Source organism: Micromys minutus (assembly GCF_963924665.1).
Source record: "Micromys minutus genome assembly, chromosome: 1".
NCBI lineage: Eukaryota > Metazoa > Chordata > Mammalia > Rodentia > Muridae > Micromys > Micromys minutus.
The window spans coordinates 57,168,692-57,186,865 of record NC_137969.1 but is presented as its reverse complement, the minus strand read 5'-3'; the positions used below and the strand labels follow the sequence as shown (position 1 = coordinate 57,186,865).

General features: G+C 44.2%; 1 protein-coding gene across 2 annotated transcripts in view; it reads right to left on the bottom strand.

The window, feature by feature from the left end:
* Positions 1–12,147: 12,147 nt before the first annotated feature.
* The window catches only part of RRP15 (ribosomal RNA processing 15 homolog), a 31,512-nt gene continuing 25,485 nt past the window's right edge, over positions 12,148–18,174 (bottom strand). For both annotated transcript variants that reach the window (XM_080942400.1, XM_080942401.1), the window contains exon 5: positions 12,148–13,817. In XM_080942400.1, coding sequence (XP_080798526.1) covers positions 13,674–13,817 — 144 coding nt within the window. In that variant the 3' untranslated portion in view covers positions 12,148–13,673. The remainder of the gene's footprint in view (positions 13,818–18,174) is intronic.

The window sequence follows — 18,174 nt, the reverse complement described above, 5'->3', positions numbered from 1 at the left end:
ATGAGGAATTTGCAGTAGTCACTATGATCACCAAGGGACTGTCTGTGGAGGGGCAGGCAGCTAAGCATCCCTTTTCTACAAGGTGGGGATCATTCATTCGCAGGGTCCCTGATTGAGTCCCTCCTGTAGTGAGCACGTGTGCACACACATGTGCAGAGGCCCGTTTGCCTCTCTCTCTCTCTCTCTCTCTCTCTCTCTCTCTCTCTCTCTCTCTCTCTCTCTCTCTCTCTCTCTCTCTCTCTCTCTCCTCTCCGTCCCCCCCCCCCCATGGAGCCCCCAGAACCAGAACACTTAAGACCGGCCCAGGCAGCCCTGAAGACATGCCTTCCAATCTGAGATTCCTGACCTAACTTTTGAGTTCTCAGGGATTCACAACAGGTTTTTTATTAGTCTGTTTCTAAACCAACCCTCTGTTTACTAGCAGATAAGAGAATCACCCCTTTCCCCCAAAGCATGCTCTGTGTTGCTGCTTTGAATAAAGGAACTTTTGCCTTCATCTTGTGAGCCTCCTGCTACTGTGGCTTTCTCCTCAGCCTTCCTAGACAGAGATGACCCACCATCTTCTGCCTTTCGCAGCATATACCTGAGACACCTGGGTTTTCAGTGTTTGCTGTATCCTGTCACAAAATACTCAGAGCTTGACATTTTCTATGCCAACCTGCCCAAACTGGATGGACACCGGAATCGTTCTTGTGACTGGTCTTTTTCCCTTTCACCTTTAGTTGGTCAAAGTCAACATTTCAATCTTAGTGATGACTGTGGCCACACTGACTAGACAGGCTAGTAAAGCTGAAAACTGTTGAGTATCCCCCCCCCCCCCCCGTCCCCAGGTCTAGATCTCTATATCATTTCCTAGTTCAAAAGGATCCAGCCTTTAGGGGTGCACACAGTGCATGGCAGGTGTATTATTAATAGAGGGAGCTGTAATGATATAACTGGCAAGCATTATATACAGCAATGTATTCTACAGAAAAGGAGAGAGAAGCCACAGGAAGTGAGGTCTGTTGTTGCAGAAAACAGGAAACGGTGGGCCTGAATTAACAGGCTAATAAGTGTGGGGGATGCAGAATCGTCTACTGCCCTCTTACAGAATCTTCTGCTCCGTGTTCTAAGAATCCTGTAGAAGCCTCTTGATTCACCTCTCCACCCACCTTGAACACAAAATTCCTCTACCCCACTGACCCTGTAAAACCCTGCAATGAATTGTTCCAACACACACCTAAATGATTCTGAAAACCATGGTAAAACCTTCACTATTGGCAGGCTTCTTCTTTCAAGGTCAGCTCCAGACAGAAACAGGTCTCCGGGTTAGACCACCGCCTGCGAGTCTATAAGCCAAAACAGAACTGCTCAAGAGCTACTGTGTGGCTGATGGGTCTCATCAGCTGGAGTTGACCTGTGAGTCCCATTTTTTGATCCAGCTGTATATAGAGAAGACACGGAGTGAGGGGCTAGAGCCACTGAGGGCCAATGTCACTTTGGAATACAGTGGTTTAGGAAAATCTGTTGCGTACATTAAGTAGGGTGTCCTCTGCAGCCAGGGAGCCTTTTACTGGAGGCCGAGACCAGCCTGGGGAACAGCCATAGGTCCATCTTACGATAAGCCGATGTGGTTGAGGACATGGGTGGGCAGAGCAGCAGCAAGCCCCTGTATTTCATCTGGGAAAACTCATTCCGTGCAGCAAGCACCCCTCTCAAGATCAGTCCTCCCTCCTGTGCACAATAGTGGTTGAGCACTTAGTGGTCTCTGAGATTCTAGGCCTGAGGCCAAATCTCTTCCTAAAAGGCTCCTTTAGTTTTCCCAAATCCCAGGGGGTGACAGACACATCTTTTCTGTCTCTCTTGGTGTGACTGAGCACAGTGACTGAGTTCAGCAGGAGAGGAGCCTCTCTTGTCTCACAGGAGAGTGGTTCTCCAGAGCAGCTCTTGGTTGTCATGAATTCATCCCGTCTTTGGCAATGCTAAGGCCTTTGCATCCCCATAGTCAGAAAGCTAAACCACCACACTTAAGGACCATATGTGCTCAGAGCTCCACTGGCAATCAGGTAAGAAAGCATATTACATACACCATCTTGACTACCCCAGTGGTCAGGGGGACCTGCGATCAAAGTTCAATTAAGCATTAAATATTAAGGTCTAAACAACGTAAAGTGAAGTGTTTGCTTTCTAGGCCAGAGAGGTGGTGGACGAGGAAGCAGCTGTTCCGACCAGCAGCCCTGACTACTTATTAATGGGTCTGTTTGTTATTCACTTCAGCGGTGTGGAGCACCCACCAAACAGGGCTGCTCACTGCTGACCTAGAGTTTGTCCCGTGTTACAGTAACGGCCTGGCCTGGGATCTCCTTCCTCTCACCAAAGAATAACATATCTGTGACAATTTAGAATGCTTTCTCAATGCTTTCTAGCATTCAAAACAAAAGACACAAAGTAGGGGAACACGAAGCTGCAAAAGTTTTTTATCAATCACTGTGACTAAGTGCATGGATAATTATTTTCCACTCTTCCTTGTAACTTCTATCTGTACAGTTATTTATTTGTGTGAATATGCGTGCCATGGCACACCTGTGGAGGTCAAGGGGGAACACTCTTACCTTCGGTCACCATGCCTTCCCCCACAGAGCCACTTTTACCTTTCTGGCTCTGTGAGAGCTCGTCTTTGAATCCATAATTCAAAAGCAACACTTACTCCACATCAGGTTCTCTCTCACGATCTGCACGTATTTCAAAAAACAAGTTTAACCATGGACTAACACGTTCTCGGTGAATACTACAATCATAAAAAGAGCCACGGACATGGCTCGGTCAGTAAAGTCCTTCCCTTGCAAGCATAAGGAAGGACCTTAGTCTGATCCATGGCACGTACATTTAAAGCTGGACACAGCAGTGTACTCCTGTAACCCCAGTCCTGGGGAGACAGAGACAGGAGGCTTCCCGGGTCTTACTAGCCAGCTGAGTCACTAGAGACTCTAGCTTTAAAAAAAAAAAAAAAAAAAAAAAAAAAAAAAAAAAAAAGATGGAGGGTGGGAGTGATAGGAGTCCCCTGACACAAACCTCTGGCCACACACAAGCACACGCACTTAGGTGTGCATGCACCAGCCCCGCATGCACACAGGCATACATACGGCTCCCACCCTGAGTCACAATAATCTATTTTCCTTGACATCTGTACATTGAGCTCAGGGTGAGGCACTGGGACAGTGGCAGGGAACTTGAAGAGAGGGCCTTTAAGAGAGCTGTGCTGGCCAGAGGGAGAATGGTCAAGAGGTAAGAACAAGGAAGGCCAGCACCCAGGCAGCCTTAAGGAACAAATCACTCCCAGGCCAGACCACTCCATGTCCAATCTGCCTGGGGGCAGTTCCATCAGGAGTATAGCTGCCCAGTGACCTGGGTTCCTTTAGCAATGCCTTTAATTTCTTGACACTGGTGACATCCATCATCTGAGACAGCAAGTGGCATGTGTACACAATACTAATGCTGAGACGTCCCCTCCAGCTTCCCTTACATACCATCTGTGTGGTCCAGAAGCACCGGACAGAGTGAACCACCTACACCAAGGCACTGGGGAAGAAGAGCAAAGTATTTGGGTCAAAGACAAAGTAAAACGAAAGAAAAGGAGTCACATGACAGAGAGAATAGGGCTAGGGTCCTCGGTGAGTCTGATAGAACACAAAAGGAAGTGCTTATGCCCGTGTGCACATGCGAGTGTACATGCAAGCTTGCATGTGCATGTTCATTTGCATGTTGGGTGCTTGTGTGTAGAGGTCAGAGGACATCATCTGGTGTCATCCCCTAGGCTTCATCTACTCTTTTGTGAGACAGGGTCTGTGACTGGCCCTGAACTGCTCTCTAAGTTAAGACTGGCCAGGGATCCTCCTGTCTCTACATCCTCAGCCCTGAGATTATAAACTAATCTATCACGAAGGACTCTTTCTGTTTTTTTTATGTGGGTCTGGGGGATCAAACTTTGGCCCTCCTGCTTGCTTATGAGACAAGGGCTTTACTGGCTGTGCCTGCCACAGAGCTCAAGTGGAAGCATTTTTAAGACGCATAAGCTGTAGGTGACTGTCACCATTTGCCTCAAGGGGCTTCAGATCGTGTGAGATTCCAAACATGTACAATTCTACTAGCACAATCACCAGCCTATATTTCAAGCAACTCTGCCTTTCTACTACCTCACTCTGCAATTTAAAAAACACGAAAACAAAGCAGAAAACATAGGGCAACAGTAACATTAAAAAAAGAAAGAAAAACCCTCTTTGTGGTTTGTATGACTGATGGAAAAACTGGTAAATAAGTATTTTAAGACGCAAAAGTATATGTTAATAACTATTTCTGAAAGTACAGCCAGGGAGATGGCTTTGATCCGTAAAACTTGAGAGTCCTGACCGCAACTTTCTGGTGACTACTTCAGCTCTCAGAAAAGAATGTTAGAGGGCTTACAGATTTAATCAAAGTTCTTATTAATGAAATTAGCCACATCATTCATCACACAAAACCAGGCACCGTGAGAAGGGAAGGGGATGTAACTCATAAATGCAAGGGGCAGAGTACCTCGAGCAGTCCTGTTAGGATAAAGCTGTTCTCAAGTCTGCAGGGATGGCTCTGGCTTTCCCTCTTCTGGGTACAGGGACCATGTGACACTGTGCACAACCACTGGCCTTGTTTATCTCAACATCACTTCATAGCTCCCCTTTAAAAACACTTTCTCTACATTTCAGTCATTCCTACACAACTACACCATCGCAACAGTAAAGCCTCAAGAAACTGTGGGTCACAGGCAAGCCAGCCTCCCACATGGGACAAAAACAGGTAATAACTAGAAGATGAGGAGGCCAGCAAAAGCGGATAAATCTGCTTGCTCTAGAAGCCAGTGACCTGAGTTCATTCCTGGAACTCATGCTCAATAATACAGTTTTTAAATATTTTAGCTACCATGGTTCACAGAATACAGAGTTTTCATGTTGCTCTTTCCTGTCTAACACAAGCTGTTGTTTCCACAAACCAGGGACTTCTGGAAAGTTAACATCAAGTAACTGAGGGAGTTATGTCTCAAAATGTGTGATCAATATTCCTATAATTTGTGGTTTCTGAATCAGGTCTATATGTGTTTTTAAAAACACAGGCATCATTAGAGTTCCTGAGAAATGTCAAGCTATCCATCAACTAGAGAAAGAAATCAGCTACAGTGTGTCATGGTGACCCAAGCCTCAGAGACTCGGAAACCATCTTACGGATGACTGGTTTTATTTGCTCCTTGGAGAAGTCTCTCTGTCTTAGGATTTTACATTGAGTGGAATCATTAGTGAACATACTATTCTAGGGTCAGTCTGGCTATCTGATCAGCTGTAACAATTTAATCAATGCCAGTTACACTCATGTAAAAAACAACTACTCAATTTGTGGGGGAGAGAAAGTCCATAAGAGGATTCAATGACAGTGGAAACTCTGCCACCCAGGGGATATTAGTGGTATTTCACCATTTCCAGAAACTTAGCATGCTCTCATGCTAGAACATTTTCCTCACATATCCTGATATGAAATCATATCACTTGTCTATTTATTACCAAGTCCTTCAAAAAACTAGTGTACTTAAAGCATTTTTACTACACGTGAAGTAGAAATTACAGTTTTGAAAGCATGACTTGGGTCAGGAGCTGGGGATGAGGCTCGGTTGGTTGGGCTTGCATAGCATCTGGGAAGCCCAGGGTCTGATGCCTACAGAGGATCAAAAGGCTATGCTGATGCACAGGTCCTCCCAGTGCTCAGGAGATGGGCAGGAGGATCTGAAGTTCAAGGCCATCCTCTCACACTGAGGCCTGAGCTAAATGATAGATACTCTGCTTCAAAACAAAGTCTTTAATCAACAACAGTGGAGCATTCTTGTTGGTCACCTGTTAGGTCCTAGCTGTTAACATTCTAAGCTAAAATCTTTATAATGTGTAACAAGAATGCCAGCCACCGTGTTAAACAAAAAGCAGCAGTGCAAAGCAATCTATTGCGTCTCAATACTAAAGGGAGCCACACCATCTGTGAGGGCCAGACATAACCCAGATAATCAAAATATAACATTTTAATTATCAGACCTGCTCAGGCATGACCTTGTCATGGCTTCTCCAGCAACACACGATGCAATAAACTGGCCTCAGCTACCCAAACACACCCTGAGGGCGACAGAACTCAAAGCTGCCACTGGTGGGAAGATGGGCATCTCATTACTTGGTGTCCAAGTCTGTTTCACACTGGCCACATGTTCATGACACACTTAAGACTGCTAACTTAAACATGCTCGGTTATCTTTTCCCTAAGAGTTTAATTCCTAGAATCTAATTTTCTCTAAGTCATCAGTACCAGTTCACACAGTGGGCATTCCTTATGGACAGGGGACATTTAAAGATGCCTGAAGGGCTGGCTTAGCACTGGAAAGTAGCAAGGCCTATTTATGCATCTTTATGCACACACACACAGACACACACCCCTATGGTTACTATGTATCATTGCCTTCAGTATATAATTAGAATAATTACTAAAATATCCTGTAATAAAATAAATGTACTCTAAAAGTAGTCCACCATACTACACATCTTTTTGCAGCCTCAGTAACTTTCCTTAGACAGTAACTTCATCTTTTCATTCAGAGGAAGCCATTTTACAGCTTCCCCTTGGCACAAACTGCTGAGATCACTACAGTACTTAGGCCACTGTTAGTGATACTTGAATATAAGCACTACACTATAATGACCAGCATGGCTTCCCCTGGGTTGGTAGTACCCTGTAGATCCAGTGTACAAAAAGAGGATCCATCCCAAGGCAGGATATTCAAGCATTCTCTCATGATGCTCAGAACAGCATACAGCTTCAAGTATGTGAACTATTCCCGACTTTTCCCACTTTGTGTTTTTAAAACATAGTTTCCATGGGTAATTGAAATTGCAGAAGGTGTCCTCACATTGAAGGGGACTACAGTAAACCAAGAAAACAGGTGCTCATTTAAAAGTCAGCTTTTACTTAAGCACAGGGAAACAGATGAAAGATGGGAAAGTTAGGCTTCTGTGGTCCATGTTCCCCTGGGGTAACTGGTCAACCTGCTAAGACAAAAAGCTCTTCCTTTCATTTCCTAAGAAGCAAAAGACCATGGTATTTCACCACATATTAGCATTTTTCAACATGGGGCTTGTCTTCTCAGATTCTGAAGTCAGTCTTACAAAGGATGGCCTACTTTATTACTCTCTAATATAGTTAAATTCTCACCAAACCACCCATGAGAAACCACACTGGCATCAAAGGTGTTTTTCTTTGTCTTCAGTAATCATTTGAAATGGGAAAAATATAAAATTGTCAGGTAACATTAACATCCTAAAAAAAAAAAAAATCACTGAATTCACATGTGGATATGATCTATTAAAAACAATCCCCCAAACAGCATTTCTCTAAATGGTGTTTTGAGCTGAAAGGGACTTCCAAAGACCAGCAGACTGCTGAGTAGCTGCTGTCACTTACTGTCAAGCACTTTAGGGTCACGATGTCCTGTGCAGCCCGGCTGCTCCTCGCCCTGCTGCCCTTGTGGAGGATAACAACACAGTGACCCTCTTGGATCTGATCCTTCGTGTTGGTTACAGGCTCAGAGAACCCAGTGCTATTGTACAAAGACAAATATTATTGTGCAGATGTTATGCTTCCACGACCCAGTATTTGGGGATAACTGCTGTGTCTGGCTGCCGACCCGCCGTGTTCAGAGCTGATGTCAGCTCACTGTTTATGTCCTTTCCATGGTGGGGTATGCATTTTTGCCTAAGACTAGTCTGGGTCCACAGAGGCAGAGAGGCAACTGTCTAGTAGCCTGATCAACAGCTGCAAGGCCACCCACGCACAGGGGACACAGCTCTCAGCTGTCTCTCTACTATGAGCCCCAGTTAGTCCTGACCCCATACAAATTTGGTGTTCCCACTTTGATGTTTATGAACTGATTGCATTAAAAATACAGCATGATGATTCCAGGGTTAGAGAAACTATTATTTATACAAAATGTGGTTAACACCTCATCACTGAAACTGGCTGGGCTAATAACACCCACAGTGTTGTTTTCTGTCTCCCTCAAGTCTGTAACATTTGCTCTGGCAGCAGGTCCAGTGTGCACGGGGATGGGATGGAACCCTCAGATTGCTAAAAGCACTTCCCGAGGAAGCTCCCAAGAAGTGATCCAGACCCAGATGGGACTTTGCAACAGGGGAGCTTATTACTTAAATAGTGCCCAATGTCAGTGCTCAGATCCTCTGTGGCGCACCATACACCTATCCCTGCAGTGTATGGTGACAAGACTTAAGTACAATGTATTCATCCTAAAATCTTAACTCATGCTAAAACCTAAACTATTTTTCATTAACAGTGACCTAACACATAAGAACAGTAGCTATTATTTATCCCTTTGTGTCACTCACACACACACACACACACACACACACACACACACACACACAATTTCAAAATATGTCCCCGAAACTGGATTGCTCAATCACTATCAAAATAGTCCTTGCATATATGGGATATGATACACTGAAGAAAATATGGGAGACAAAGAAGAGACACTTGCAAGTTACTAAGTATTCTGCTGCTATGTTAAACCACCAGGGCCAAGGAAACGCTCAGAATGAGTTTATTTGGGCTTACCGTTCCAGAGGGATAGGATTCTACAGAGAATGCAGAGCAGGGGCATGGTGGCAAGCAGCAGACATGGTGAGATGGGGAAGAGGGGCACGGTACGCTGGAAGCCCTTTCTTGAGTCGCAGGCACTAAGCAGAATGAACCCTGAGGCCACACTCCCCTAGCAAAGCCATATCTCCTAAGCCCTGCCAAACAGCACCGTGGGCGGGGGACTAAGTATTCAGACACCCAGTGGCATGTGGGGAGATTTTTCAATTAAGCTAACACTGAATGGAATTCCCAAACCCACCACTGTTTTAATCACAAATATATATATGCTGTGTAACTTTATTATCTTCAGAGTCAAGATGTGCCAGGTAGCTCCCCGTACCTTTGAAAAGTTTTAATGAAAAGTAAAATTAAATGCATTACTTCTCTTATTTCTACCCACGCTCAAGCGGCCAACAGTCATCTCTCTGAGCCAGTGTCACCAGAGTGCACAAAGTGTGCAGATAGGAGGGCACTGTCTTAGGAGAAGCAGGTGTCATGTTCACTCGGTTTGCATGTCTGCTGACCTCAGTGGAAACCAGAGGTTTCTATGTGTGCTCCTGCTGTGGAGATTAGGTACCTTATGTAACAACATACAAGAGGTTTACCCCGCATCTACATCAATGCTGACTCCCCAAATAATACTCAGTAGACTACAGGAAAATTCTGAGGCCCCTCTAAACTAGAATCACTACTGGCTTACAGGATCAAGGATTAGTTAAGAACACCTAGAACCCATTCTCCTTGCACAGAATTCTGACTGGCCCCGTCAGAACCCACCTTTGTGTTCAGATACCAGTGTCCTTCCTCCAGAAACACCGACCCCAAAATGTCACTCAGTTCAGCTCTGCTCCAGCCCTCAAACTTCAGGCTCCTGTTTGCTTTGGGAAGGAGAGCTGTTTGTAGGCAGGGAGTAGCTCTGTCCTGTTGCCAGAATTCCTTCTGCCAGCTCATCTCAGGTAGTCCTTGTGTTCATTACCTGCGTAGGCTGCAAAGCCGCTGCATCACCACACCCAGAGGGACGTGGAGATGAGAATTGCCTTCGTTCATCTTCATCGCAATGGATGAATGCGGGGAATCAATGAACAGGGGAATGCTCTCCCCAGTGGAAGAGTGCTCACCAAGAACAAAGCTAATGCACAAGCACCAAGAAATCACACTCACAAGCTCAACACAGGCGTCTTACTCTAAAGCCCTGTAATGTAAAATTCCACTATAATGGCTTTACTTCAAAGTTGTTGGGGGTGGTGTCCATTTGGATGTGTCAACTTCAAGTGTTCTTCAGGAGCAATGTTTTCAGACAGGATCTCTGACTAGGTCTTAACAATCACTGGTTAAGCTGTGTTACCTAGCCAGCCTTCCTCCCGTCTCCACCTTCCAAAACAGGGATTACAAAGGTTTGCCACAATACCCAGCCTTTTATATGAGTTCTGGCAAACCAAATTCAGTTCTTCCATGTAAGCATGTTAGCATTTACTGTGGACATTTAACTTTAATGAGGAGGAGATTCAACTTCACCATTAGTTTTAAACAACCCCTTATTATGATGTCAACAAAAGTGACAGTGACAAAGCACCTAAAATGGGTGTCCAATCAGTGCTGGCAAAGTATGCGAAGTAACCTTAAAGTTCTACTGGATAGATAAATAACGCTTCTGCAGAAGTTAAGACCTGGGGGCTGGAGCAACGGCTCAGCAACTAAGTGTGCTTTGTTGTTCTTGCAGAGGACCTGGGTTAGGTTGCCAGTGACCACATGGTGGTTCACAAGTAACAGGGATCCAATACCTTCTAGCCTTTGAGGGCACCAGGTACACACATGGTGTACAAACATACATGCAGGCAAAATACCCACAGACATAAAATATGTTTGCATTATTATTTTTTTAAAGATCTATTACCAGCTACTTAACAGCAGGCTTCCTAAGAAACACCAATGTGGACCTGGAGTCCCAGCTACTGAAGAAGGCAAGAGGACTCTTGAACCCAGGAGTTTAAGGCCACCCCAGGCAACGCTGTATCTCTTAAAATGTATTTTAAAACAATAAGAATTAAAAATCAACACCCCTCTCCCTCTCCCTCCTTCCCTCTCCCTCCCTCCTTGGTCTCATGCTCTGTTAAGAGTGAAGTTCATGCGGCACCAGCCCAGCACACACCAAGCACATCTGGTCATGAAGAGATGATCCTTCTTAGCTCAGTCGGTGCTCCGTCAATCCTTTGCATGAGGCAAACAACAAAACACTGAAGGAACGAAGCCGCACAAAGCCTGCGGAGCCCAGCCTTCCATCTTTTTTTATAGAAATGTCCGTGTGCTTTCAAGATCCCACTTGGCGGCATCTTCCAGACCTTACCGCCTCCCAGCCCTGCTCCACTATGTGACGCTGTGTCCCTTTACACCACAGCCTGAGGCTTTGCAGTTTTTACATTTTACTTTGTCTTTGCTAGGCATCTATGAATTACTTTATATCCATGTGGGCTGAAGACCCTACAGGTAGCAGGCTTCACTTGGCTGGTCCACTAGGTATTCTTCTGCATAACTTCTGTACCCAAAGTCCTTGGTGCGCCCTGGAAACAACACCCTTTCTCCACTCTGAGAGTGTCAGATCCCCTGGAACTGAAATTAGACAGATGTAAGCTGCCACATGAGTGCTGGGAATCGAACCAAGTTCTCTGGAAGAGCAGCAGTGCACTAACCACTGAGCAGACATTCCAGCTCCACTTGTCTGTCTGCTTTTCAGTAACTCTTCATGACTAAGCCTTGGCCTCCAAGATATATCAAACGTAACTTAGAGCTAGTCTACCCAAGGGGGTTGGAAAGTATATATTAAATCTGTTACATAGCTCTCAGGCAAGGAAGAATCAATACCAGTGTCAGGACTCCCACCCATGCTAGAGACATGACCTATTATGGTGGGCTTTGCTCTGAAATGACATTGCTTCAGACTGTCTGACAGGAACCAACAGGAAACTACTGCAAACAGTCTTCCAGAAAAGAGAGAAAGACATACATAACCATCACACTGTTGGCTATCAGTCTCTATAATTCTTTCTGGATAAATAAAATTAACTTCTCTTCCCTGGAAGGTAGTTCAGATAAAGTGTTTAGCATGCAAGCAAGAGCAAGAGCACTTGGTTCAATGCCCACACCACGTAATAGTAAGGCATACAGATCTTCAACTGTAAACCCAGCTAGGTAGGCCAGCCAAATCTGCAATCTCTAGGTTGTAAAACCCTGTCCAGACAGACAGACAGACAGACAGACACACACACACACAATAAAAAGGAAGGAAGGAAGGAAGGAAGGAAGGAAGGAAGGAAGGAAGGAAGGAAGGAAAGAACAAACCACAGAAGAGAGCGGGACTGAAGCTCCTCTGTTTTTTTATACAATTTAATGTAGAAACACAGAGACTTGGAATCCTAGATGATAGAGGAATTTTAATTTAGAAATTCAAAGGTGACAGAGGTAGGCTATTTACTACACCCACCTTGGGTGGGCACACTAAGCGGCTGGGTGTGTGGTGCACAACTGTTTGGGAAGCTAAAGCAAGATGATGGAGATTTCCAAGTCAAGCCCAGAATCTCAGAATTAGACATGCTCACTTCAGAGTTTTCCTCACAGACTGGTTCTGCTTCACTATTCTACACCCAAGACACAAAGACTCTAAAACCTGTAAGACATGTCCTCATGACAAAGTTACATCATGACCTCTCTCACAAGTGACACTTTGGTCCAGGGGCAACTCCATTTTATTATGGAATAAAATCCCTTCTGAAAAAAGAAATCTGTGAACATTCTCTTCCTTTTGTGTGTTCTGAAAGCTGGGCTCAACTTCCTGAAGTGAACTGAAGGGCTAGAAAAGCCAGCTCCCCACTCGAACATCCGTTCATCACAGGCAGCTGCGCACACACCTCTGTCATCCACACGAGGCCACACGTGAGCGTCAGAAAACTGCAAGTGAGGAGTCTGACCCAAACGGTCAGCAGAAGACAATGAGGAAGCATATTTGTTCTGAAGAGGCAACATTTGTGGGCAGAACAATTTCCCCCCAAATTAGCTGTGTATTGCTGCATTAACCTATGTTAAGTAATGTCTGGATTATTTAGCATTCCTGTATCACTGCTGAGGAAAGTCACATGACTTAATGCAACACCTAAGTAGCTCCCGAGTGAGCTGAAGACAGACACTCACCTTAGAGCTTTTCTATAATGAGAGTTCAGTACTACAGGTGAGTCCTTCATTCTGACAGCAAACTCCAGCCAGGGCCCCTGTAGTCACAGCACATTTGTAGCCTTTGATTTGGCCTGAAAACATAAATATCTCTGCTCCAGCCCACTGGGTAGGGTTGGGCCTCAATGTAGAGCAGATTCAAGTATGTACACATGGGTGGTGGAAGGGCTCACTTTATAGAAAAATGGAGACACAGATCCTTCTCAAAAGAACACATCACATCAACTACCTACTTCCCTTACCAACTTGGTAACTGGAGCCAAGTCTCACAGAAATCATGGATGGGTATCAGACAGCTTTTTCAGTGTTTCTAAAATTCAAATAAAAGGATCACACAATTCCAAAATTTACATACCTTTTTCTTAAAGGCTTAACCACACAAACCAATGACACCAATTATCTACCCTCCACAACAGAGAGATATTTGGATCTCAGTAGGAAAGCAGAGAAATCTTACATCAAATTAATTTTAATTATAACGGAACTACACTTTAGAGACACAGATGTGCAGTCAGCATGTGCCCACAGGGAAGGATCCTAGAAAATGTGCATCTTACTGCTCAAATAAAAAAATATTCCATTGTACAGATATTTTGGAAAAACAGCTTAAATGTATGTAAGAATTAAAAATACAACTGTAATACAGTCTGCACACGAGAGCCCTAGAGCACAGGTTCTCAGGAAGTCCTGGCATTTAGCAGATGGCCTCAAGGCGGGGTCGTCAGGGTTTGCTGGAGAGCTGGACGCTGACTGTGACCGTCTGTTCAGTGGTGGGCCAACTCTGCCCTGCCGCCAGTGGGCTCCCCATCCCCATCGCTCTCCTTGTCCCAGTCCTTCATGCTGGCTCCCATCATGAAGTCGTCCCGCAGAATCTTCCACCCTGGGCCCTCTTCCGACTTCGCCTCAGGCTGAGGAAAATTACAGAAGCACAATGTTCACAAAACCAACTTAACCAAAGAGAAAATTTTAACATTATCAAAACAAACTTTTCAATATGTACTTTTAAATGATAAAACCAAAATAACGTAAAATTGATTTTATAGACTGCTCATATGCATACAGAGGAAAGTAAAAATTTTCAACTCCACCAATGAAACATGAAAGCAAAATAATTTAGACTTGGGGAAAATACAGATTTGGTATCAGTTTAAAAATATTTGGACAACATTAATTAACCTTTGGTGATACCTTATTAGAAAATCCTTGGCAATGTCTCTAATGAAGCCTAAAGCTTAACCCCAACTGCACTAAAGCAAGAGAGGGAGCTGACTGGAGCTGAGCAGCTGCCTGAGATGGAACCTCATCCATTTGTAAAAATGTAAACAAACAAGGTCTCACTGCCTGACACAATCATGCAAATCAGGATTCTAAGTTACTGAAGCAAGCAACAAACGTAGGCAATTCACTCCATGCAGTCACGGGACTGACGTGATAATGCCTGGAGCTGAGGAGACACACCTTCCTTTGCGGTGCAACAGCAACACCTTGTGGCACTCGTGAGCACTGCAACACACTTCTCTTAGGACACAAAGCCAAGTCCTGTTCTCACAACTGCAGGTAGTCTGTGCAAATCTATCCCATCTGGGGACTATATCTATGTAACAAGCATTTTTTTTTCAGACAACAAAATGTTTACAAGGTTTCACAAGTAAATTACATAACTCTGCTAAAGCCTGTTTGTTTTTTAGGAAAGTGTTTACATATTAAGAGGAAAAAATGAATCATTTCTAGATTTGCAGGATGAAAAACTAAAACACAACTTGCACCCCAGTACGCTGAGACAGGGAAGCAAATAAACTTGGACAGACTGGGAACTGACTGACTTAGATTTCAAGTATCAGATGCCTGCTGCAATCTAAGCAGCACTGGGAACTAGAGACACGTGTGCTATCTGTGAACAGATAGTTTGTCTGACCACAACGTGGGAGGCAAAGCTCGGGTGAGGTGTGTGGCCAGGCTGGTTCCCACTGACTTCTGGATTCTCCAGACAACCCTCTGGAGCTGAAGCTCTGCAGCTAGTCCAGGTTTTCAGACTCAACCCCCATTTCTCTTGCAAGCTCTCAGGACCAATTACAGAAGGCCGGCCAATATAACTACTCAAAGCTTTTGATTAAAATAATAATTTGAAATAGGGTCTTATACTGCAAACCATGTTAGACTACAACTCATTACTGCATGTTGCCCAAGCTAGTCTTCAACACAGCAATTTGCCTTAGCCTCCTGAGTGCTGGGATTATAAAAATGAGCCGACATGACCTGGTTTCAATTCAGGTTTTTTTGGTTTGGGTTTTAAATGTATCAACAATACAATTTAGAATTATAAAATACAGTGAAAAAAGACTGCTCAGTACTCCAGATAGTCTCAGGGTTTCTGAAATTATGATAGTTTAAGCATAGTTCATAGTCTATAATTTGAATAGCTAAAATTCTTGTTTAAATAAAATACAGCAAGTTTGGCCTACAGGAATAGGCAAGGAACATTTAGCCTGAAATTCAGTTTCACTTTGTTTTATGTGAAGCGGCCATTAGACATCAAGGATGGCCAAGCTGGTGTGAAGCACAGGCACATGCCGATGAGAAGGCGACAGGTGAGAAGATAAACCAAGACAATCACACAGAAAAGCAGACCAACGACAGAAGAAAAAGGAAGGCAGAAACCAGCCCAGGAGGCTCCACAACAGCCGTTCAAAACAACACACAACAGAGGGGATAATGTGTGGCTCAGGATCCAGTGTAAGGAGAGGACAGAGGAAAATGCACGCTCGCCACAGCAGCCTCTCTCAGAAGGAACAGACGCCAAAGCAGGGCAGCATCAAAACAGCCAAGTCTCCAGGCTCAGAGTGAAGGAAAGTTCCTAAACAACTTCATGTCAGACCTACAGCAGGCCCTGAAGCGATGACTTCACAGGACACAGCAGGCAGAAGATCCCATTACCAACCACCCACCCTTCTGCCAGCACTGACAAAACCTGGAGGAGTCTTTCCCAGTAAGATGAATGGAGAGATGGAATGAACCAGGGCATGTAGCAGAATGTCACATGCCTGAGGGTGATGGACCCACAGAGAACGGGCCTTCTATAAAGAATGCCTCAGTATGATACGGGTAAGTGTGAAGACCCTGGCTTATAAGCTGCAGAGTGGGTAAAGAGCACCAAACCCCAGCTTTGTACTAAAATACACGAGTTTGGGGGAAATGTGACTTCCAAGACTACATGAATGCAAAGAGACTTTCTACAGTGGGACAGCAAAACAAGAAACAAGCAAACAGACAGAAAAGCACACCTGCATTCTCGTTTATAGTTTCCAGATTTCCTCTACGTTTATCTCAAGAGCATCGCTATCAAGGAATTCTTCTGGTTCTCTTTATTTACTTTTTAACATAAGGATTCTGCCTCGTTATTTACTGCATTCTTGAGTGAGCATGTGCTGGCCAGACACTTTACAGCACTACAACATCGCTAACTCTCTTAAGTGCCCACCAGATAGGAATTATCACTCTCATCTGACGAAAGAAAACTGAGGCTCAAGACATGAAGCCATTTGTTCAAGTGTCCGTGAACAAGTCAGCCCTGAAGCACAGGCCAAGATGCTTCCAATGTCCACATCTTTATATGATACATAGTAATGGGTTGCCAGGAAATCATCTCTTTACACACAGTTGCTTTGCTACCTGTTACCTTCCATCAGCAACACAGCAGAACTAATGCTAAAACACAGAAAATGTCTGAATATGTTTAAGATTACTGGGGGTAGAGGTTAACATGTCTCCTGTATTCCATGCTGGCTTCAAACTTAACTGTGAGACAAGAATGACCCTGAACTTCTGATCTTCCTGCTTCCACCACTGACTGGGATTACAGGCAGGTACCACCACACATGTTTTACACCATGTTGGGGCTAAGGCCCAGGCCTTTGTGCACGCTGGTCAAGTACTCTGCAGGCTGAGCTACATCCCTAAGTCCTGTTTAAGATAATCCTACAGAAGTCTGAAACTGAGCAAAGTACACTGTTCTTATGCAAGTCAATCTACTGTCTTGCTTCATAGGCCATCTGACCTCGGAGCAGACTGCCCAGAGATTGTGTTACCACAGGTTAACACAAAAACAGAACCAGGCACTGGGACACTGAAGGTGTAAACTACAGTGCTGCATCCCCACCTTCTGTGCAGACCATGTCATCAGTGTTCAGATCTGATGTGAGGCTGTGCTGGTGAGATGGCATAGAGTAACTGTCTATAACCCTTCATGCGCACACTAACTGAAAAGGAACAGAGTAGAGTTGGTCAAATGGCTCAATACTAACCATGCAGGCAAGAGGACCTCAATTTCAGCACTTATGAAAAAGAACTGGGTATGGCAGCATTCACCTATGGTCCAGTCCAATGACTCTGTGGGCAAGAGTACCAAATAAAACCACGTGATGCAAAGTGCCCTCAGCAGCCTGCTGCTCTTCTACAGATAATCAAAATCATGCAAATGCAATCAGTGTAAATTTTGAAGACGAAGACAGCTTTTAAAGTGGTAACCATTCAAGTTCAGATACTCTGATGTCTAGGGAAATGTAAGGAGTTATTAGTTCAACAGCAAATAAACAGTTTAACTTCACTCGATTTTGAAGGAAGAAAAGTCAAACCCTAAAAAGGCCACATGTTAGATTTGAATGCATTTATCTCAACTGAGTCATCTAATAAAGTTTTACTTTAATCTTAGCTAAACAAACAGTTTTAGTGTGGCCAATTAAATCTAATAGCAAGAGCAAACTATTTTCAACTCCAGTTATGGGGGATGAACAACAGTGGCTATTAATCATGCAGGCCATCCCACCACCACACTGTTCAGAAGGCTGAAACAAACAGGATTTACATGGGAAGAAGGAAGATAGGCTGAACAAAGAAGGGTTAATAACTTACAGCCCCTCCCCAACCCCCGAGAGAGGTAGGCATCCCTCACACTATCATTAGGTAAATTTTCTTCCTATTTATGAGTTTTCATATGGAACTGTTTAAAACAGTAATCTACAATTTGCATTTGATGTACAATGCTTAAATTAAAAAAAATACACTTGCTTTCTAGAAAAATCTTAATTTTTTAGTTGCAGAAACAACTAAAAAGCCAACCCTAATAGGTAAATTTACAAAGAAATTTTCTGCAGAAGTTCCATTATCGTCTACGTCAAAAGCAGGGGAGAGAGCTAGAAAAAATTCAGGCTGTAGCTGCCCCCACACCTCTTTCCAGTTTGTCTCTGGGTGACAAGGACTCATGTCTCA